General features: G+C 41.9%; 1 protein-coding gene across 3 annotated transcripts in view; it reads right to left on the bottom strand.

Annotated features, from left to right (window-relative positions):
• GLIS3 (GLIS family zinc finger 3) overlaps positions 1-23,732 on the bottom strand; it is a 425,955-nt gene that overhangs the window by 90,242 nt on the left and 311,981 nt on the right. For 2 of the 3 annotated variants that reach the window (XM_084769854.1, XM_084769856.1), the window contains 2 exons: positions 4,325-4,486; positions 241-351 (listed from right to left, as the gene is read on the bottom strand). In XM_084769854.1, the coding sequence (XP_084625980.1) occupies positions 241-351; positions 4,325-4,486 (273 nt within the window). The remainder of the gene's footprint in view (positions 1-240; positions 352-4,324; positions 4,487-23,732) is intronic. The other variant, XM_084769855.1, reaches the window with a different exon arrangement.

Raw genomic sequence — 23,732 nt, 5'->3', positions numbered from 1 at the left:
AGTTGGTGGCCAGCATTTCCTCCAATACTCATATACAAGCTTCCCCAGAAAAATTTTACATGGCTGTATTAGCTGTGCCAACTCCACCCTTGCTGAAGCCTCAGGGAAGCCTTTTTCCTCGGTATCAAACATAGGATGTATTCAAAGCTAAAGGATTCTAATGTCCCACAGAAACTCTGTATACTGTAAGAATAATTCAAACATGCTTTTCCTGGCAGGAAAATCCACTGAGAATGTTACCTTTTTCCTTGCCTGTTGCTCTTTGGAGGAGTGTGCCTTCACGTGCTTTCTTAGGGAGCTCGGGTCGGTGTAGCGTTTTGTACACCCTGGAATTTGACAAGCGTAAGGTTTCTAAATGAGAAAGAGAGAAAGAAAGAGCTGTGGTTACATTGTAAAGGAACAGGGTCAGGCTTTATACAGACTGCTCAGAGCAAGGACTGTTACCAAATGACAGGTGTCAAGGACTGAGTAATGCACATGCATTTTACTTAAGAGCACCCAGGAAATCTGCATTATGGAGACAAGAAGAATAAACTTTTAACAGCGCCCCACAGAGATGCCCTATCCCTGATTTTGGAAGCGATTACCTTACACTGCAGCATAACCATAAAGCCTCCTGTGGAATTTTTTACTGTGGAAGTTATACTTACATACTTACAGTTATGTTCCCCTGAGAAAAGCTGTGGTACTGTCAGAAATAGTAAACAGATTCTTTAAGGGTTCAGGTAAAGAAGCTGTAGAAAAGTCCAGAAAAGACTGGGTACATTTCAGAGGGTAGGTACCTGATTCAGAAAGAGAAGGGAAAGAATTAAGAAGGAGAAGTTAGTGTAAAGTGGGCAAGAAATAGCAGGTCTTAAACAACAGACATATGAAAACTCGGCCAGAGAAGCATTATTTATTATTAGTCACAGAGAAGTCACCTGAGTGATGTGAGTGAGCCCTTGGCTGAAGGACAAGGGTACAGAGTTCCCCATCCTGACTCCCCGTGACAGCGGAGTGACATGAAGCACATGGAAATGTCAGACATGCCCCCTAGTGCTTGGCACCTGAGTTAGAAATGAACGTATGCCTGAGGCGCGAGGGTAAGAACAGAGCAAATCCAGCCTGTCGTCACCGTCTTCGCCTACTACTGACAAAGGTCTTATCAAGGGTTTGGAGACAACAACTTGGGGAGCAATCTAACCCCAAATCTCATTTACCCCAAGGAGTTAAAACACAAAAGCAAAAGAGGATTAACTGTATGTGAGATGAATTATCATCTACTGTGATAAATGAGACCCGGGCCTATATGTTGAAATATGAGAAAGATTTGAACTCTTCTCTTGATGGTAGAGTCTTCTCCGGGAAGCCGGCCACGCCGTGGACAAGAGCATGCCACAGCTACCCTTACTCTATCCTACTCTTGTTGTCATGTGCTTAACATTTTCTGTGTATACATGTGGACACTCCTATTTGCTTACTGGAAGCAATATTTAGAATTTACTAACATTTAGCCTTTTTTTTTTTTTCATTTCAAGAACAACAATAGAATCATGATATATCCTTGAATTTGAAACACCCAATTTGACTATTGGTTGGGATGACTCATTGACTGATCTTGACTGATTGATTGACTAAATCATCTAAGACTATGCTTCCAGAATGTGCTGGGCACTATATAAAATTCTAAGAAACTCTTAACAACAAAAAAAAATGATGTATGAAGAGGAACTAAGCCCTTACTTCACTTTAAAAAAAATGCTACTATTGGCTAAAGTCACTTGTTAAGAGATTTCCATGGGAGGTTTTGCTTTAACCTGGGAGTCTTTTCTGAGTTCACGCAGCCTTCTTGAACTAGCTTTCCCTATTCTGGCTTTGCCTCAGAGGAGCAACCAGCCAACATTCATCCTTACTAGAAGTTTCAACACGAGCACATACATTTATGTCTTTGAGCAAGAGAGGATACTTCATGGAAGAAGTCTTGTGAACTCTGGTGTGCTCTAAAAATCTATGCAGCTCTAAACAGGGCTGGGAATGCTACTCTGTGTTTCCTTGAGATGCTCTTGGAAAAGTTTGACTATACACATTCCTCCCAAGTAGCCTTGAACCCACTAGCTGTAGGGCTGTCACAGGAGGCCCAATCAGCTACCCGGTTCTGTGTGAACAGTGGTGTTATCCCCTTTGTTTTAGCCTTATTTATCCAAGCTTAAAATGACACACTACACTCTGTCAGAAGAGCACTGCACTATTTCCCAGATGTCCGGAGTAATTACTTCTCTTGTTTAGATTTAAGATGTTATTAGTGAAATGTATTAATAAAAAATGTCAGCGTTATTATAATGAACTCAATAATCTTTCTGGGAAACCACTTTCCTGAGTAAAGAATCTGTTGAGCTAAAAAGATACTTTTGTCCAAAACTCCTGACAGCTTTTATATAAGGAGTGATTAACGTAGATCTAAGCTATAAATTCTTCAAACAGCTACAGTTTGCTTTGGAACACAAGCAATTAATTCCTACATGCTCCTAAAAGATCTTACCACCAATTTGTTAAAGAAAGTAAACATTTGCATAGGAGATAGTTTGGATCTTAAGGGGAAAGGATAGCTTTAGCAGGTGTAATAGAGAAAAATCTCTCTAAGAAGATAAAAATGACTGAGTTTAAAGAGATGTTGCACTTAAATCGAGTCTAAAGATCATGATCTTAGGCAGCTTTATTTAAAAGCTTTTAGAAAGAGCTATACATTCTTAATGCTGAAGTTACTTTACAACATATTGTGTGTGATTAGCTAACATTAGCACCAAAGGAAAATGTTGTAGAAAAACATCAGGTTTCTTCAAGGCCAGCTCTGAAACTACAGAGGACTGGTTAGTTGGAATAATGTCTCAAGACAATCTTGCTTTATGAATGGTCACTCTTCCATGACAAGGTTTAATGACAAATTGGAAAATATACTAGTACTAGATTAGACAAAGACCATTTTAGATACAACAAAATAGGACATTAAAATAATTTATTCTTTTTTTCTTTCTATTTATTCTTACTTTTGTATGTTAAAATTTTTCAGCACTTTTCACATATTTATTTAGTATCATGTTCTATTGGGCCAGAAAAAATCAATGAGTTCAATTCGGCTAAAGCAGAAAAGGTCTATTTTTAGCCCATAGTATACTCTCTTTCAGGTATTTACCAGAAAACCCATCACATTTATATATATTAGAAGATACTGCTGTTTAGAAAGGTTAGATGACATACATTGCTAAAACGACTTCTACAAATATGACTAATAGAGACCGATATAAAATGTAATAAATATGTCAAGTATAACATCAGAAGAATCTTCAATATGTATGAGAAGGTGTGTGGAAATCACAGTATCTTTTCAAAATTCAAACTCTGCTGTAGTTTAATAATAGGCATCAGAATGTTAACACTGGGAAAGTACTGTCATGAATACATTATTTGCAAGAACGTGGGATAAGAGATCCGTGATGTGTATAATACATTTATCCCAACGGCTTTGTTAAGTGAAGTGAAATTACACGCCATCTACCTGGCCTGCTGTAAAGAAAATGGCATCAAAGCCTGAGAATGCAAAGGAGTGTTATCAACATAATGGGGGGGAATAAAAGACAAAAGTTACACAGAAACAGCGTTTGCAAGGAGCAAAATGTGGCAGCCTTAAGGGAGTTAAGGGTGTGAAAATAAAAACTCAATTGTTCTCATAAGGTTGATATAAAAGGATGTGTGACTGTTAACACAGAAAAAGCATGTATGAGATGAGCTCAGGGAAAGATCTGCTCTGTCTTTTTAGATCAACTGCAGGTGAAAATAACAGATGGTTTCTAAAGCAAGACACCAGATTCGTGCTCAACACTACACTGTCTGAAAAGTTAGGTCAAGAGAAAAAGAAACAGGGTCAACACATAAACACTATTCTCCATAGTCTTCCCAATTGCATACATTGTCCATTTTGGTGCAACCTGATGCAGTGATAACTGCTTTAATTCTCTCCAGTGGCCGTTCTGGGTGTCATCTACTGTATGACAGCCCCTGAACTGCTTCCGCTTTCTACAGAGAAGAGACTAAACAAACCCTGGTCCCAGAAAGTTCTAGTATGTCACATAATTCACAACCACACACACACAAAAAAATGTTTTAAAAAATGAAGCAGCCACACAGGGCACCCGTGTGGGTAGTTCACTAGGTTCTGCTTCTGTGCTTAGCACTGCCTGCTGTGATCTGAAGACCAGAAAGCAAACACCTGCACCATCTGACCATCAGAGGGGGCCCCTTTGGCACACACAGCTGAGGCTGGAAGGTGGCCAGGCCCTGCCATCCTTACAGTGTCAAGATGCGTCCTCTGGTGCTTGGCACGGTCGCTGGAGTTGCTGAAGGCCTTCTGGCAGCCTGGGTGCTGGCACAGGTATGGCTTCTCTCCCGTGTGGCTCCGCAGGTGAATTTTGAGGTTCTCAAGCCTTGAAAAGGCCTTCTTGCAGCCTTCAAACTGCAAAACGAAAACAAGTTTTAGTTACCGAGAAGAACAACTCAAATGCCTGAGACTAGGGGAGAAAAACAACCATTAGTTTGTACTTAGATAACAGGAAGATGAAAATTGAATCCAAACAGTAACAACTATTGCGTCTAAAAATACTCATATGTTTATGTGAATTGCATCTTTCCCAAAGCATATACATGCCACGTTCTGTACCAGATTTTGGTCCCAAACTGATTCCTGTGATTACTTATGTCAGAGAATATTAACTGTGAGCCATCTGGCTCAATCAATAGAAACATAGTAATTCGTATCTTGAAGATTTATTTAAAAAATTAACATACTTTTTTATTACCAAATTGTTCTACGTGGAAGGAACTGGGAAGGAAGAAACTTTTCAGCAACTGAAAAACTAACAAGACAAATCAGAGTGATCTGTGACAGGAAAAGAAGGCAAGACAGGTCTAACAGCACGGGATGAGGACGCAGGTGCCCGCTTGATCAAGTCAATCACACATATCCTTGAATATCTTTCCAGGTTTTTCAACTTCCAAATGAGTGGCCAGTGTTAACATGTAGGGTGATGCCAAGCTGAGTAAGTTCTCAAGATGCATTTTTAAAGGGAACTAAGAGGCAGAGAATTTACTTAGTGCTAAATCATTTCAAACAACATAACCACTTATTATTGTAGCATGTGTTGTTGCTGTTGTTTGTTTATTTTAAAAATTTCACTACCTAGGTATGAGTAAGAGATAGATAAAAGGTTGACGTTTTTAAAATGTATGCTTGTAGTTTGTTAATAACACCATTAATTTAATTTCCTTCTTTGGATGAATTATCAGCTACTATTTATTACAGGGTCAAAGTGACACTAACAAAATATATCAGGGAAGCCGGTGAGTTGAAGGGTAAAGGTGAGATGAAGCCTTATTTTTGCTCTTAAGCCCTAGAAAATTGATGTGAACTTAATGCATTTAATTCCACTAAAGTTAGGGATATGGAAAACAAAATATGGTTATGTTTTTAAGAAATCTAAGAGTTTTTTTTTTTTAAGAGGAATGTAGTGGGAATGGGACAGATAGACATGGATAAAAGTAAGGAGGGTAAGAGAAGGCTGCTTCTAGTCGTAATTAGTGAACATCACCCAGATGTGCTGTGAAGACCTCATAAAAGGCCTCAGTTCCCACACTAACTACAACATACAGGGTAGGATGCTGGTTATGAAGGTTTCAGTAGTTGGAAATTTCATCCTTAAGTAAAGGATGAACTAACTGTAGAAAAAAAAAATAGTCAACTATGTCACAACTCCCATCTATTTAAGTTGATCACATTCTGCATGCTGGAGTATTTTAAGAAATTTATGAAAGTTGCACTTATTTTTGATTGAGAGTTATACATGTCTCACAGACATATGCTGGTTTATTTCAATTTTGATATTTTGCTTAAAATAATTTTTGGTGTTTTCTTGATTTCTATTTCACACACATACACACACACACACACACACACAAATAAATTTAGCCTGAACGAAGGAAGAATGCTGACAAAGCTGATGACTTTTTCACAGCCAAGTGTATATATAATGCTACATTGCTGGGGGGGGGGTTGGGGAGTTCTAGAATTTATGGGGCCTTATTTCAGCAAATTTTCAAATAGATCTCAAGTTTAAGGATAAAAGAGTTCTAAATTAACTCCTAATTCATAGCTTAGAGGTCTCTGCCAAACAAACATCTGCTTTTAAGGTTCACTCTGAATGAAGAAGCAGAGCAAAGTGTTGGAGCCCAGTTTTTATTTTGCTTGGAATTACCTGGTGAAGCACACTTAGGTCTGAAAGGAGTCTGTGGTTTTGGATATGCCGAGCCCGTAGCCTCACTCCTGGTAAGGCTCTTTTGTAGGGCAGATGCCTGTCTGCTGCCAGTTCCAGTGGGATGCACTCAGAAATGGGTGGCCCCGATCTCTTAACCCTCCTCAGTCGTCTCAAAGCTTTCAGAGAAAGCTGCATTGTTGTGGCACCAACGTTGAGAGCAGAGCCCGGTGACGGCTGAACTAACAGGGTTTCTATGAATGCCAGACACGCAGGACACTTCCCCCCACTTCTACCACAGAAGCAGCAGCCCAGCTACGTGCTTGCACGATCCAAACTGTCCCTGTGCTCATGTATGAGGCATCGGCAGCACACAACTCCTCTCTCCTACTCAGTGCCCATTCACGTCTGCTTATAACTGAGCTGATTGCTGTTATTACTATTAACACGACCAATAGTAAAAGACAAGAGAAGAAAGAAAGATCTGGCATTCCAAGTAAATCGCGTAGATAACCCTGACCACATGAAGAAGCAAAGCTGAAGGACAACACCGACATCCAGATGGGATATGACAACAAGAAGATGCTCGGTAAAGCAATGAAAATCTAGATGACATCAGATGTCCCCTCTGTACCAAGGGTGGCCAGAGAACACAGAGAAGCACAGCAGGGGTCTTCAGGGGAAATGATTAAAGACAGAGGTTACGATCTCACTCAAGGGTAAGGTAAGAAGCAGGCCGGGCGTGATGGTGCACGCCTTTAATCTTGGCACTCAGGAGGCAGAGGCAGGTGGATCGCTGTGCGTTTGAGGCCAGGCCAGCCTGGGATACACAGAGGAACCTTGTCTCGAAAAAACAAAACAAAACAACAACAACAACAACAAAAGGGTAGAGGCTGTCCTTGGAAGGCAGCATCCCCATAGATCCCAGTCACTCACTCTTGCTGGAAAAACTAACACACTTGAAAACTCTATGGACCCAGGTCCTTGAGGCCTGGCAGATGGCTTGGTGCAGGGCCTAACACCCAATGGGTCAGAGTCACCTGAGTGAACTTGTCAGAGGACACTGAGAGAAGGAGGTGCCATTTGCTTCCCTAATGGCATCTGGATGGAACCTGAAAGCCAACAGTTTTATAATGAAGCCTTATCATCTGTTACGGGAATAACCCTGGAATTCAAGCCAAGAATCCTCTTCCCTGGAGGCACTGCCTTTTAATTGTAATATTTTTCATGACATTTACATAGCTATTGAAGGAGTTGAACCTTGTAGATGAACACCCGAATATAGGAAAGTCAGGACCATTAGGAGCATTTCCTGGGCTTGATTCATGTTTTCTCAGTGTGACTCCCACAGTTCAAGATACACCCACAGAGCTGAGGTATGCACTGCCAACTGGTTGTTCTTCATTCCTATTGTAGTTCGATGCCTGCAAAATGTCAAGTCTTTATCGCGGCCCTCTCCTTCCAGGATTGGCTCTGAAGCCATGAATTCGAAGGCTAATAGTCCATCATTGAAGTACAAATCCTGATTTGTCCTGAACTCAAAAGCAGATATAACACAGGAAGATGAGGGTGACAAAACCACCATCACATTAAGAGTTCAAAAAGCAAGAGGAAGGAATAAAATGAGATTAAAAAAAAAAAAAAAGAGGAAAAAAAAAAAAACACAAACATGGCCTAGGGTTGGGACAGTAGGAATGGGATCTTGTGTTCACTGAGTGTTTGGTCCATGCTAGATATTTTCTCCTTGCTATTAATTTGATCTTAATAGGGTTTGTTTACAGGGAAAATGCTATGAGCATGGCCCACAGCTGCTAGGAGGTAAAAATAATAAAACTCAGTGTTGACTCCTGAGAAGCTGCTGGAAGCCAAAGACAGCGTGCACAGCCGGGCAGGTTTCACACTAGCAGCTAACACGATGGAGAGGTTACATTCTGAGCAACGATGCTTAAGGCCATGATTCCCAGGCCACGATCAGGATCCTCAGGCAACTTGCCAGAAGTATGGACCCCAGAACATAAACTCTAGGGCTAGGGCTCATCTCCAGGAGCACGTCCAGTGCTCTAGGAGATGCCATTTATAAGCTGTGATTGTCCTCTGCTTCCTATGCAAATGACAGGAGGAAAGGGTCGTCAGCATCCACCATTTCTACTTCTGGATCAGTCATCTGAACTTGGACAGCAGCAGCTATCTGAGGAGCATCACCAGCGCAGGATAGGGTAGGGTAATCATCATTCACAAGCAAATGAGACAAAACTCCCAGAAGGCCAATCTCTCGCTAGAGATGCTTATCTTCTCCCAGCTCTCAAATCTGCTACCTGGTAAACGTCAGGTTCTGAAATATGTGTGCCCACCAGCTCTCATCATGACCTCCTGACCAGCGAAACGCCCCCGCTGCAGTCTCCTGGAGAGAGAAAACCCGGGGAGAGAGAGAGGCATGTTTTCCACATGCACATTTTCAGTGGAATTGGAGGCACGTACGGGAAGAGTCCGTGAAACTCTCAGAAGCAGAACTGTAAACCTCATGGGCCTTGAAAATATTTCATGGCACGAAACCTCATCCTGAGGAAAAAAAAAATCTCTCTGATGCCAGTTTTAAGTAACAAACTTTAATTAGACATTTTCAAGTTTCCTCAGACCTAAAGAACCTTAGCTTGCATCGCTTGGCTAATTTAGAAAATTATTTCATACTTAAAGAATCAGACTGGACTGCAATCATCATCAATATATATTGGCTTGATTACGGATTGTTGACATTCAGTAACATTCAGATAACCTTTGAAATATTACTTTCTCTTTCTATTAGAAGCTTTTGTGTGAAACTATAGAAATGAAAGGCTCATTAGACACCATTAAAATGGGATTTATTCCATATGTGTAACCAATAATCAAGTCGAATATTATCCCCTCCTCTAATCAGCTACTCGGAGTGCCAAGAAGAACAAGTTTGTATTCAAAGCATTAATAACAGCAAACCTTCTTTATCAGGTTTCTATACCATTGCTAATATCAACAAAACCCAAACAGAAAGGAGCCTCCGATGCTGGACATGCTTTTTTAAAATATACATTTGATTTCAATTAAGGCTTGGTGTTTACGACCCTCAGAGGTACACACTTTCACAATTCTATCAGTCAAGACCAATTAATCCCTTTAGTGTTGGCTGCCACCGTGATGTGCAGTTAAGAACTGGCTGATGAATTAGGTGGCAGTTTGTAGCTCAACACACTACCCAAAGACAATAGAGATGAGAGGCTTCCATGGAAAAGTCAGCAAACATTTCTGATGCCCTGGCTACAGTCAAGGTGACTTCCATAGTAAGTGTAAGAGGTCAAGTCCCCTTGGATTAGTTTCTTGCCTCCAAAGGGTGTAAGATTTCTTTTGTGACTCTGAAAGAAAGGGCTCAAGAAAGTGAAGAGGTCTGCTTTACACAGCTGAGAGGCTCTGAGAACTCTGATGAATATACTCAGCTAACACTTAGTTCTGGAAGTTTTCTTCCTGAGAACCTTCTCAACTTTATATGCACTTGGAGGGCGGCACAGGGGTGGTGAGGGGGGGACGGGGAGAGAGTATGTCTTGAGATGGAGATTCTAATGCCATGGGTCTTCCCGAGACAGCAAGCACCCATGTTTCTGTCTTCAGGTTAACACAAGCAGAAGCTCAATGCTTAGAGATTATACTTAAGAGATGCAAGGTCCTGGGGTCCTTCGTGATCCTCATCATCAAAATGTAGAGTTTTGTGAAATTTAGAAAATGAGACACAAATATTAGAACTAGAAAGAAAGAAAGAAAGAAAGAGAGAAAGAAAGAAAGAAAGAAAGAAAGAAAATGACTTGACTTAAAGCAACCAAAGAGAGTTACCTTTCTTCTTAGGACACAGAATATTACAACCTAATTTTAAATAATGGCAAAGGGGTAAGAAAAAAAGTCAGTGAAAGAGGATGGAGGGGGAAGAGGCAGGAGGAGGGGGAGCGGGAGGAGGGGGAGAGGAGGGGGAGGGGAGGGGGAGGGGAGGGGGAGGGGAGAAGACAGGGAGAAGGAGGAGGAGAGCAGCAGGAGCAGCAGCAGCAGCAAACAGAAACACTGTAGAAGCACACTGGGCCCAGATGATTGACTTCCCTTCAGCGAATCTCCATTTGGGAATATTCTCCTTCAGTTTGTTTCCAGTGTATTCTAAATAGCACCAAATGCTCCAGGAAAGCTTAATGTTTGCCATTAAGTCTACAGAGAGTGTCACCCAAAGACCATGACTAGTTCACCAAGCAACACTGAGTTTCTCTACTGCCTATTCTGTTCAGCATAGTTAACTGTGTAAGAAAGACAGAAGCCACGTCTCTGCATAGTCTTCACAGCTCAGTCACTCTCTTGTCCCCAGCATGGTACCCAGAGGTACCTTTCAGTTACCTTTCAGTTGCTAAAAGGGAATATCGGGTTTTATATTTCTAAGTTTTGTACAGAGCAACAGAGGCCTCATTGGAAAATTATGGAAACGTCACAATTAAATTTTTTTTTGCTTCGGAGCAACTCAGACTGAGCTCTCCCAAAGGTCCCTGGCATCTAGATGTCTGTGCTCGCCTCATCTATGACAACCCTTAAGGTCTGACTGCTGTGGGTTCTGGCTAAGGACAGAAGAAGGGAAAGGCAGCTATATGGCACTTGGCCTCCTAAGCCGCTGACTCAGTGTGCGACACTCATCCAGTGTTCTTAAGTGGACGATGGTTCTCATTTATCCAGATTTTCTGGAACTATTAAAAATGTTGCAGAATTAATATAAAACCCATTCAGTAATGTTTTCCGAAACAGCGCTGGATTCCAGTCATTGTTCCCTCCTTGTTATTCTGGTGTGCAAAATGAATCCATTAACCAGCTCATAAATTCCTTCCTGGCTTGCTGTACTTCTTGTTTTTTTGATTAGTAAGAAATCTGAATAAGGCAAAGGTCACCTGCGTGGGTATAGGTATATGATTTTTATTGGTTTAGGGTGATTCACTGCTTCTGACCACTTCAGGCACAGGTAGCAGCTGATCATTAAGGCTGTATTCTAAATGAGACAGTAAAAGAAATGAAGTGAAGCTGGGAAAATTATTCTGGAGAGACCGCGTGACAATGTGGGGGAAAATATGTTACGTCTGTGCCAACAACTGAACCGTACTGAATTTTTATGGGAATTATCAAGTATCTGGTTTATCGGAGTTGAAAGGAACTGGGGTTAAACGGAACCTCATCCTGGGCACTATATTCACAGCTATAAAAGGAATCTGTCATAGGGAGCACAGCTTTGTAAGAAGGATGACTTGGCCCTTTCCAGCTACTCACCAAATACAATCATTTTGATACATTTATATATGTGTGTATAGATCATCATGTTCCGATGCAATGCCTTTCCAGCTACTGCCAAATATAAGAGTTTTGATACATTTATATAGGTGTGTGTATATCATCATGTTGTACCGATACAATGTTATAAAATTACAACTTCAAACAAATTACCATTTCTTTGACCAAGTAAACAACAAAGTTGTGGGGCATTTTTGTTGTTTGCCGGCATTGACTTCATGCAATCTGTGGCTGTACACAAGAGCACATATTCTTCAAAGGCTGACAAGACCACAATAAATGCACTTTGAATATATGCCAGTCTAATAATTATATATGCTTATGTATATAAGTAATATATTAGCTTATTTGGAAACAATTAAATTTTTAAATTTACTATTAGGCATCGCTGATTACCACATAGCTAGGTATAACTTGGACCCTTAATATATATGCACAGTCGAACAAATACATATGTACAGATTATATGAAGTCACACTAATAAAAAACAAAAAATCATGTCTACACAACCAGTTTTTCCTTATTTCCGTGTACTGGTGGACATCATTATTTGCTTGAAATTCGGAGTCTCCTGACACTGTGTTGAGACATGAATATTTGGTTCTCTGTATGTGCTAGAGGTGCCATTTTGCACACTCTCTACACATGTTGCACGAAGGCACTATGCTTCTGTGAAGTGTATATAAAGCAAACCAACAAAAGCAACAGTCAAATGTACTGTTCCTATATGGAAAAGGTGCTTTCCAACTTTAACTCAAGAGTCAACAGTGACCAACTACTGTGGCCATATGGTCAGGAGTGACCAACTCCCTGCTCAGAAGCAGGCCTGCCCTTGATGGGCTTCTGGACAATCCAGCATTTCCCTAGGCCCTGTGGATGGCACAGGGAAACATCAGGCTTCTAGTATATTCCATGAAACTGGCACAAGCCGAGCCATCTTCAGCACGTTCATGTGATTTTCTGTATACTAAAGGTTGGAGCTGAATAGTAGGGATGCATTTTAGGCAGTAAAATTTACATCCTCTCCCAAGGTCTGCCTCAGAAAACATTCTGAGCATTTAGAAGACAGAAAGATGAAATAAGAAAGAACTAAGCAAATGAAAGGAAAGGTGGAAATAAAGTATGACAGAGAGACTGCAAGTCAAAGACGTGAAGAGACGGAGAAAAACACAGCAGAGACCTAAACCTTAGCATTTTATCATGGGGCTCTTCCCCCTCTCCCCTAAGCCCCACATCCCTGCCTGGCTCTAGTGTGACCCAGCTGCATGCCCCTAACATGCTTTTTCCTGTGCAGTGCCCTCTGCTGGTGACACCACAGAGCCACCTCCTTGGGAGGCTCTCCTTTAGGCTTTAACCAGTACACTCTGGATCTCCCCGCAGCCCACAGAGGCACAGTAATTGGACTGTTTGTTTCCCTCCCTGGCTGTGGGCTTTATGTGGACAAGGAAGCAAGTCCTACTAATCTTTTTATTGCCAGCATTAGGTACGGCGCTTGGCATATACTCAAAGTGATAGTACATGATTTGCTAAACAAATGTTAAATGAAATGGAGAGACTGAACACTTGGTAAGAAAGTGTATTGATTTACCTAGACTTCCTTGTGTAGTGAACTCATTAAAGCCTTTTAATTAGGGAGAAAGCCAGTTACTGCCTGCAATGACATCAGTCAACCTTTTAAAAGCTGTAAAATGCATTTATGGGGTCTGAATATTGGAGTTTAACGTTCTATAGGGCTACTGCAAAATGTATATTTAATTAAATTAATATCAATGCATGTGGAGAAAATACTAATTACAACACATGGTTTTATTTGTTGTGTGTGCTGGATTAACTCCTTTATTGATATTTTTGGGAAATTTTCAGCAACACTGGTAAAGTCAATGGACTGTTTTCCTACCACATCCTTTCCAAATTTAAGCTAAGCATACACTGACACATTGGAAACATGCTGTTATCAATAATTCGAGGCATATAAATGTGTGCCTTCTTCATGCATAAAGGAAAGAAACTGTTTTAAATTGCCCTTTTAAAACTGTGCTAATATGCTCTACAATATGCCAGGAAACAGCCTCTCATCAGAGTTTCTCATGAAAAAAAAAAACACAGAAAACCACCACCAACAGCAGCAACAACTACCTTAGGACTCAGTTCTCAATTGCCCAAAGTCAAAAAAAACGCAATGAGCAGGCCCATCAATTTCCCATGATGCCATGCCTCTGTCAACTACTCTTTAGCATTTCAGACCCTAGGTTGCAGGTCCCAACCACATAATAGCTGGGGACTCTGTTTGGAGGACAGTGTCACAAGGCTTTCATGCCAGCTCTTTCACTGGCAGTGGACCTGGCTACCCAATAATTAATAGTCTTTGATTACAGCGATGAGACATGTCACCGTGTGCCTTCAGCTCCATTAAGAGTTGGCTTGCTCAGCTTAACAGCGCTAAGCAATATATTTATTTACTATGGTGTTTCCTAAAATGATTGCTAAATTCTGTCATCTCTTGACTGAGAAACTGTCTGTGGGTTCAAACAGACTGTATGCTAACATACATTCAGCAACACAAGCCTCTGAGAAAAACTGTTGAAGTCAATTTGCTTATCATATAGGCACATAGGTGCAAATATGTGCATATGTACTTATGGATACAGCCCTGGCACATGCTGAAACACTTGCACACATATTCCACACAGACTGCAATAGCTGTGTGTGCGTGCGCATGCGTGTGTGTGTGTGTGTGTGTGTGTGTGTGTGTGTGTGTGTGTGTGTGTGTGTGTTTAAGATATGTGTGCAGGGGTGTAGAAGCAAGCAGGAAATTGCCAAGAGAGAAGAGGAAATTCACACACGAAGAGAATAATTTACCATAAATTGGCCCACACTGAGTGTATTCCAAAAAATGGAGTGCAATATGCCAAATTTTTAATGGCTCTTGCTGTTCCAGATCTGGCCCTGACGAGCTTTGGAAGAGATGCAAGTGGGCAGGAAAGATGGGATTAAAAAATTATGTTTTAAGCCTTTTCACTTTCAAATGAAAACTCTCCACAGCTATGATGGGGGAGGAGGTTAGAATAGACTGGAAGGAGATTTATCTGACACTGCTTTTCTACAAAAACTCATCCATTTCCATTACGTATTGCTTTAACAGATAACCCCCATCTCTTACTAAAAGCCACCAACAGCTAGTCACTTAAGTGGAAGCAGACACAGCAAGGAGGGCCTCAGAACCCTGCCTTGGATCTGGTGAAATGACAAAGGGAAAAACCTCAGGGGCAGGTGTGTGTGTGTGTGTGTGTGTGTGTGTGTGTGTGTGTGTGTGTGTGTGTGTGTGTGTCTGTCTGTCTGTCTGTCTGTCTGTCTGTCTGTCTGTGTCTCTCTGTCTGTCTCCAGCAGCCCTGAGACTGGGGACCCTGTGACAATCCAGACTGGTCCGTGAAGACCAGCAACTCAGTTGCCATCCAGTGTGGGCCCCTCTGTCCCTTCTCATTCAAGGCTGAGCTGCTGCATGCACATCTAACCAGCAGGTGACTAACAGACCCTTTACAGCTCCCGCCTGCTGGGCCTCCTCTTTCTGATTTGAAATGACTCTAGGACTCCATCCAGCATCTGAAGCTTCCATTTCTTGGTCACAGAGGGAACTGCTGTCACATCCTGCCCCTTCCTCGCATATGCCTTGGTTTGTTCATGTGTTTTTAAAAAAAAAAACAAAACAAAACACCGACTAAACAAACAGAAAACTATCACTAAGTCTATTACCTCCTTTCAGTGATGGCGTCTGCGGTATGGAGACTGTGCTGTTACTCAATCACTGCACGATGCATGCTGCCAAAGGTGAGCCTCACAATTTTGAGGTAAAAATAAGGACCTCACCCCTCTTGGCTATGGCACTTAAGGCAGCACCCACTTCCTTCCCATGGAACGGACTCCACTGATCATGACAGTTAAGACAAATCTGACCCTAGGTTGCCAAGTCGGAGGTGTATGTGGACATCCGGTCACTCCAGACACCTTAGATTTGGTAAAACTATGTGGCTGCTCTTTTAGAGCATTTGGTTAATGCTGCCCTTGTTTCTCATACTTCAAAAAGGTAAAAAAGGAATGAATTATTCTCAAGGTATTTATTTTCTGTCTACTATATTATCTCACTGCCAAACTTAACCGTGACCTCTCCCCAATAATCCCGGCAAGGAAGCACTTAACCATACACTCTCAGTGAATGCTGCACCTTACTACATCTCCATCACCTATTATGCGCCGAATTACCTAGTATTTATTATAGTCCTTATTTAAGTGTGGGACGGGGTGTATTAGTGACTTTATTGTTGTCGTCGTAATAATAAAACACCATGAGCAGAAACAGAATAGCGAACAGCCCATGGCTCTAAAGAGGGGATCCACAAAGGAAGGGAAGCAGAGCAGTGCTGGCTGGGGCAGGTAACTGGCTGACCACACTCCTAACCACGAGCAGGAGGAAATGAGAAGGAACTGCGAGGGAGACAGGGCTACGAACTCCCAAGCCCACCCCGACTAATGTACTCCCTCCAGCAAACCTGCACCTCCTGTTTCCACTCTCTCCTCCAAGCAGTGCTGCCACCAGGGGACCAAAGATTCAAATACATAATAAGCCTATGCAGACAATATTCTTTTAAAGCTTCAGATATTGGAGGGAGTCCTAGAGTCTTTAAAAAAAAAAAAAAGACGATACACAGCAGGTAGCAGCTGTGAAGGGTTTCTGTTTGTCACCTGCCAGTTAGGTGTGTGTTCAATGGCTCAGCCTTGAGTCAAAACGGAGTTGGGCTAGAGGTGCAGGGGGTTACCTGCCAGAGTCATCCAGCTAGAAGACAGCACAACGCCAAGTTAGAATCATGACCTCTGACTCTACTCTTCCCTCCAAAGAGGAGAGCAAATTCTCAAGAAGAGAACCGACATAAAAAACAAAGAAACAAAAAATGTATTTGGGAACTCCAATAACTAACTCTTACTTTTTTTTTTCTTTACACAATGCAAAATATTAGGAATTAAAATCCACAAGGACTCTCTTTCTCCTAAATTAAACCAAGCACTCTTACCAAAGTCTAAGCACAGAGTTAAGCCATCAGCGACGACTAGAAACTACCGGGAGCCGTATGTTCTTGGCATAATCGTTCTTCTAACTAACTATAGTTCTCAAATTTGGGGAAAATATGTGACATGCATCTGCGAGGCACTCAGAAACACGGGCTGCTCAGAAACGAATGCAAAGCGAGACCTGGCATGTAAAATTCAACATGACGGATCTCGAAGGACTTAAGGCTGTACACGCAGCCAAACAATAAAAGACCTTATAGCGTGGATACTTACTGGTAAAAAATTAACAAACAAGAAATAAAAAAAAAAATAGGTGTCTTGAAATTACTACCGAAGTGGCAGAATTTGACTTTTCTTCTTCAATACAAAGTAACTTTAACTGGAGAAAAGAAAAGTGTTTTAGCCGTTCTCATAGTCCAGTGGGAGCCCAGGATACCATGTATTTTAACTGTCAGGTAGACCCATACCTAGACACTTAGTTGCTGTAGTACTCCTAGTTCTGCTTGAAACAAAGCTTCTTGAAAAGCAAATACAATTCCTGTTACTATTCCCCATTGTCGGTCCTAAGGAGCATACGTGTATGGTATCCTATTCCTCCTGGCTACCTGTCATTAATACTGGCATAGACCATCCCAACAACGGCAGGTCTCCAATCTATTTAATGGCTCTTTGCCAAGGCCTCCCTCCGGAGTGCCTCAAAGGACATATACAAACCTAGGCGAAGACTGCCCCAATCCTGAGTGCTCGACTCCTGGCTAAGCACCTCTGCCAGCTCTTTCTATTAGCCATAAGTATTTCATGTCAAAGCCTCTAGATTCTCACAAACAAAACACTCCTCTGTCTTCATCTGGACTCCTGAGGTTAGTCAACACCCACCTAGGCAAAAAAAAAAACAAAAAACAAAAAACAAAAAAACCCCCATGTGTTTCATATACCGATTAGAATTACAGAGGGCTTCACAAATGGTATTTGTCTCTAGACCATAGGGTCTGATCTTTGAGTTGTTCTCATATTTGAGTACTCCCGATTACTCATTACGACAACCATCGTTTGGCAGAATGTGCAGTTATTCTGTGCAGATACTAAGTCCTAGAGAGAGGGGAGGAAGGAGGGAGAGGGGCGGGGGGGGGGGACATGAATCATCCTCATTGTATTATAGATACAATATATAAAGACCCCATCGGGTCTACCTTGCTTACTCTTTGTTTCCCTGATCCACTCACTCTATGACCTAGTAATCGTCCTACTGCTGAAGCAATTTGGGGGTGGGGGGTGGGGCCTGGGGGGTGGGGAGGGCAGGAATCCAATGAAGAGTTATCTTCTACGCCAAATTCTTCTCCTTGAAGGTTTCCTAAAGGTAGAGCATTTAAACCCTGCCAGGGCTTATGCCAGAGATTCCTGGTTTTTCTACAGGAGCGCCTATCCCATAAACCCCCTCTCTTGTTTCCCCAGGCTATGGGGAAACACACTATGGCCCCTTCCTGCCTCTGGGCATTTGCACCAGCTCTTTTCTTCCTTCTCCAGGGGGAAAAAAAGATGATTTCCTTCTATTCAGCTGGTTAAATCCCATGCATCGTATAGATCTCAGCTGAAATATTCCTTTTATAGGAGAGCATTCTTTGTCCCCACAGTTAAGTTCGTCACCCACATATGTACACTTATAACATCCTCATGGAACGATCATCCCGAGTGAGACAGGGCCCAGACTTATCTTTCGCATGAAGCAGCAGCATGCTTTGTATTTACAGTGCAATGAGACTGAATCATGTTATCCCACCTCATCCCCTCCCTCCGTTTTTCCCTTTCTCTAGGACTTAAAATCTAGTAGGCATAACCACACATTCTGCCAAACAGTGATTTGTTCTAGTGAGAGATGGGGAATACTCAAAGATAAGGACAATTCAAAGATCAGACCCTAAGGTCTAGAGACAAATACTATTTGCGAAGCCCTCTATAATTTCTAAGTGTTATTTGGAATGCATGTTTTTCTAGATTCCGAGCATACACACAGAAATATCTCAACTGGCTTTGAAAAAGTTATCCACTAGGGAGATGAATAAATAGCCTCAATAAATACACATGGTGCAATTACATCAAGCAGTAAGTGACAATAGGTCTTGCTTTATAGTGATCTAAAAATTCAAAGCCCAATTATTTCAGCTGCTCAGTAAATAACACTGAAAGGATGTGGCAGCAAAACAACTTAGGAACGTACTGTATTAGTGAATGCTAATGATCCCTTCATGATCCACAGAGCCACTTCTGTTTCTCCTGTAGGAAAAGGAGGGTTTTTTTTTTCCCTTAACAAATTAAGTTTAAAAAAAAAAATGAAGAAAGCCATCCATGAGCCATAGCCAAGAACAAAATGAAAGCAGGGAGAACTTCTTTTGATCTTTCAAGAGAAGTATTTAGTTAAAGAATGTATGCTGGACTACAGACAAACAAGACCTGAAACATGAGCGTTTACGAACTAAGAAAATAGTCACCAGTAGCTGGTCTTCTAAAGATGCATTTGTAAAAAGAGAGAGATACATGAGATAGAGACAGACAGACAGACAAATGATATAGATAGACAATCAGATGATAGAGATTGAGACAGACAGACAGACAGACAGACAGACAGATGGTATGAGAATGAGACTTAGAATGACAAAGAAAAAACATATCTCCACAGATATGGGGAGACTGACGTTAACTTTAAGAAAAGGGGTCAGTTTCTGACTTTTTTTTTTTTAAGAAAACGGAAGAAGTACAAGTAATTGGTATAATTAAAAGTTTAGATATGCAAATCAAATTCAAACTTGAAATGACTAAGATGGAAAAGCAATCACAACAGGAAAAAGGGAATCAAGATCCAAAAAGTACAAGCTAAAAACCCTGAGACCCACCCTGGCCATTCTGAATAAGAATGTTCCTGAAGACCTAGGAAGATGAACTGGGATCAGGCTGAAAGACCTGAAGACAGTAGGGTGAGGAAGACAGGGAAGCCCAGAGGCTGCCTAGCCACGGGTCCACGCACACCACGTCATCCTTCTCTTTACTATTGTAGACAAAGATTCAGTTGTTCCAAGTGACCTTGACCAGGAAAACCACATTGGAGTGGGTAGGATCAAAAGACAACGCCTTTTGAAAAGATGGTATGACTATGTTTCTGTAGGAAATCAGTCCCTGGATGGCGCTTGGGCTTTGTAATATGCAAAAGGGTTTTCACTCTGAGAACTTCCTCTCTTTTATGTTATCACTATTTCACAAATATTTGCTCTCAACAACTTCCAACCTTCCATTGTGGATAGGCTGATCAAAATTGACCTTGGATCTTTATATTGATTTCCATATCACTTAATAATCCAGTGATGCCTTCGTAAGGTGACGGTTTCTGTTGCTCCCTAAAGCAATGGCATAGTCACACGGATGATTTCTACAGACAATAGCTAATATCTCTTCATCTAAAGGATCTTGCCTTATACTGCAAAGCCAAGAGCTGATCCATGTTTAATGATGTTCCCATGGATTTAAAAACATCATTTAAAGTATCTTTTTTGATGACAATTCTTTCTCTAGTCCTTTTCTGTTGGCTCTCCTGGAGGAATACTGCCAGTGGTAATTACATTTGCTTATTATATATGTCCATCTTCTACCCCACACAGATACACACACACTTGCCGAGAAATGTCAACATGTTGCTTTATGTCTACAGTACACTAATCAACATATCAAAGTCCAAATTTAGAAGCCGAATTCACAATACCACTCCTCCCCCCTTCTCCCCCTCACTTGGAGTAAATGAAATTCAGCCTTTGTTGGAAGGAAATGTAAAATGTGTTTCACACATATATTTCACACTAATCTGTTCCCTTTACCTCAATTATGCTTTGAATTTCTGTGGAATCTTATATTCCAGGGACTGAATTTACTTTTATAAATATTCATTGATTTTTTTTCCATCTCCAGTTAAAATGCTGCTCAACACTACATACATCCTATTTTGCATTTAGAGAAACTGAGGCACCAGGGAGGAATCTACGGGTGGTCACTTATCATCCCTGCAGGGACAGAGACGGTGGCTTGAAAAATCCCTGGGATGAAGGAGCAATGCGCCCAGAAACAGCGTACAATCAAGTGAAAGCAGAAGTGGCCTGTACATACTGTAGATGCACTTACGTCCCTTCCTGTCCCTTCCTCAGTACAAACAGCAACAACAGGCTGGCTGCCCTGTGGCCAAAGAGAACCCATTACAGAGAAGAACAGCTGGAGAAAAGAAGGCAAAGTACTTGGCCTGTAGTCAGCGGGAGTCCTTCACAGTAGCTAATAGGCTGAGAATGTTTCTTTCTTTCTTTTTTTTTTTTTCTACCAAGTAATCCATATGCAAATTTCCTGCAGCATTCAATATGCACCTCCAAGCTCAGTAAATGTTTTCTATTCTTTTCTGCTTAGTGCTCTCAGCTTTTTCCAATTAGGCCCTGTTTATTTAGGGGTGGGGGTAGGAAAATGTCTAAAGCAAGGATTAAGCTGTGTATCTCATGGAGAAATGAAGAATATTAGAAATTCTTTCAGGACTAGAGGACGCATTCTTTGCCCCATCCTCCCTGCTGGGACCGGTAATGAGAATAAAGCAGAAAAGGGGCTGAAGTTGCCCCATCTTTTTGGTTTGTTCGGATGAAAACACGCCTTTGACAATCTGGAATCGAGTCCAAAACTCATGACAGTTCAGACAATGGTGCACAGGGAATAAGGCAGTGAGTAAAATAAATAAATACAAGAAGAAGGGGAAGGCTCTCAGGGCCCCACCTGGCACACAAACACACACACACACACAACACAGGCTCTGCAAGAGCAAGGAAAATCAGAGACTTGAGTGACTGGCTAGGGCGGAGGGGGCTGGGAGGAGCAGCTGTGTCACAGGAAGGTAGCCTGGATGCAAAGTCACACAGGTAAAGAGGGTGCTGAGGAAGAGCCAGGCCCTTTCACCCTCAATCACTGCCACTACACTCCAGACGCATGTGCCTTTCGGTTCAGCTTATTGAGCAGGCTTCAACCTGAGAGCTGCAGGCCATTCTACTCAAACTGAGACAGATAGGCCATTCCATTCCTAAAGGAATCTCTCGTTCATGGAGAGAAAGCCATGGAAGGCAGGAGGGAGGAATCTTTGGCACCAGGAATGCCCTGGCTCAGAGGCCACTAGGAAACGCAAAGGAATATTCCATGACATTCACCATCATGATAGCATCACATCCATGAGAACAGGGCCGCAGACAGTACTTAGGGTTGGCATTGGGTTAAAGAGCAGAAAATATCCAAGATGTTTCCAGGATTGCAGGACAGATTCTTACCTAAATGAGGCTGTGGGAAGGGGAGAAAAAAAGAAAGGAAAAAAAAAAAAAAAAAGCAAAATGACAGATGACTTTGTCTGTCCCAGAACTTAGGAATCGAAAAACTACAGGGAAATAATTAGTGAACTATAATTTGAGAACAAAGCTGGTGCCTACGTAACATGTCAGGCTCTGCAGAGTTCTTCATGTGGGGTCTCGGCCTGCAAAAGCCACAGCTGGAAGAGGGAAACCTAGAAGAAAGAAGAAGAGGAGGAGGAGGAGGAGGAGGAGGACGAGGAGGACGAGGAGGACGAGGAGGAGGAGGAGGGATGGATGCCTCAGTAGGCCAAGAGAAGCCTCCCTTTGGCAGCTATGAGAGAGACTGGGGGTGGGGAGGTTGTTCACCCCTGAACATTCCTCACCACCAAGGACATTATTTATATTTAAAGAGAGGATAAAAGAAGAGGTGATCAAAGGTGAGAAGGAAAGAGGAGGAAGAAAAGAAAATATAACTACAGAGAGCAATGAGAAGTTGTGGCTTCTTTTTTAAAAACATATTTTGGTAATGTAGTCATATTACATCTCAATGGTTATCCCATCCCTTGTATCCTCCCATTCCTCCCTCTTTCCCATTTTCCCCTTACTCCCCTCCCCTATGACTGTGACTGAGGAGGATCTCCTCACCCTGGATATGCTCATAGGGTATCAAGTCTCTTCTTGGTAGCCTGCTATCCTTCCTCTGAGTGCCACCAGACCTCCCCATCCAGGGGATGCAGTCAAATATGGGGCACCAGAGTTCATGTGAATGTCAGACCCCACTCTCCACTCAACTGTGAAGAACATTCAATGATAAACACACAGAGAGAAGATGTGGCTTCTTAACTCAGGTCAAACTACCTGCTTACATCGTCTCTGAAAACAACTTTTTATAGTTACATTACCCAGTGGTCATTTATAAATGCTAAATTTCATTCTTCACTGTACCAGTTGAGAAGGAAAAAAAAAAAAAGATCTCAAATAGCATTTCTGGTTCTAAGTTCCAAGATACAGTAATTCTCTCAAATTTCAATTCCTTAAGCCCCAAGCTTACAGAAAAATAAACTAAACAAAAGCCTGCCAAAAATCCAGCCTGGCTATTAAAATGTGATGGGCAAGCACCATGGATTTGAGACTATAGATGGTATCCAGAAATGCCCTGGCTGGAGGCCTGCAGATCACCATTAGCGGGCTTCCGGATCCTTTTGTCTAATTCTGTGGAGACCTAGCCCTCAAGCAGAGTATTTTTTGGCTTGTCAAATAAAGGCCATTCCCAGAAAGCTTACGGGCTTGGAGACATCACTTGGATTCACAGCCCATTCCTTACTGACACTACACATGACTGGACTCCTAGCTTTAGAATGAACTTGAAGACACTGGCATGGGTGGTGTTTTTCCCACTTGCTCCCATGGTCCACTTACACTTTTTCCTCTCTTCATTACCCAAGTACCTTTCTACCATGAGGCAACTCTGCAAAATTCCTAAACAGTAAGTCTATTGCAGAACAGCCCTGGCCACTAGGCAAGGGCCCAAGCTGGGACTGTGGCTATTTAAGACTTTATTTGGCTCCTCCCACTGAAACACAGGAGCTCCCTGCGAAGACGAGGTTTTCGCCTCAGTGTTCAGGAACACCAGCAGTGTTCAGAACCATACATGCTTACAGTAAGGATCTGATTAACCCTCGTACCGTCCCTGGCGAGCCTGACAGAAGTC

The sequence above is a fragment of the Acomys minous genome, assembly GCF_964271855.1.
Source record: "Acomys minous genome assembly, chromosome: 2".
NCBI classification, from domain to species: Eukaryota; Metazoa; Chordata; class Mammalia; order Rodentia; family Muridae; genus Acomys; species Acomys minous.
Note: the sequence above shows the minus strand (reverse complement) of the source record. Positions and strands in the feature narration are given on the sequence as shown.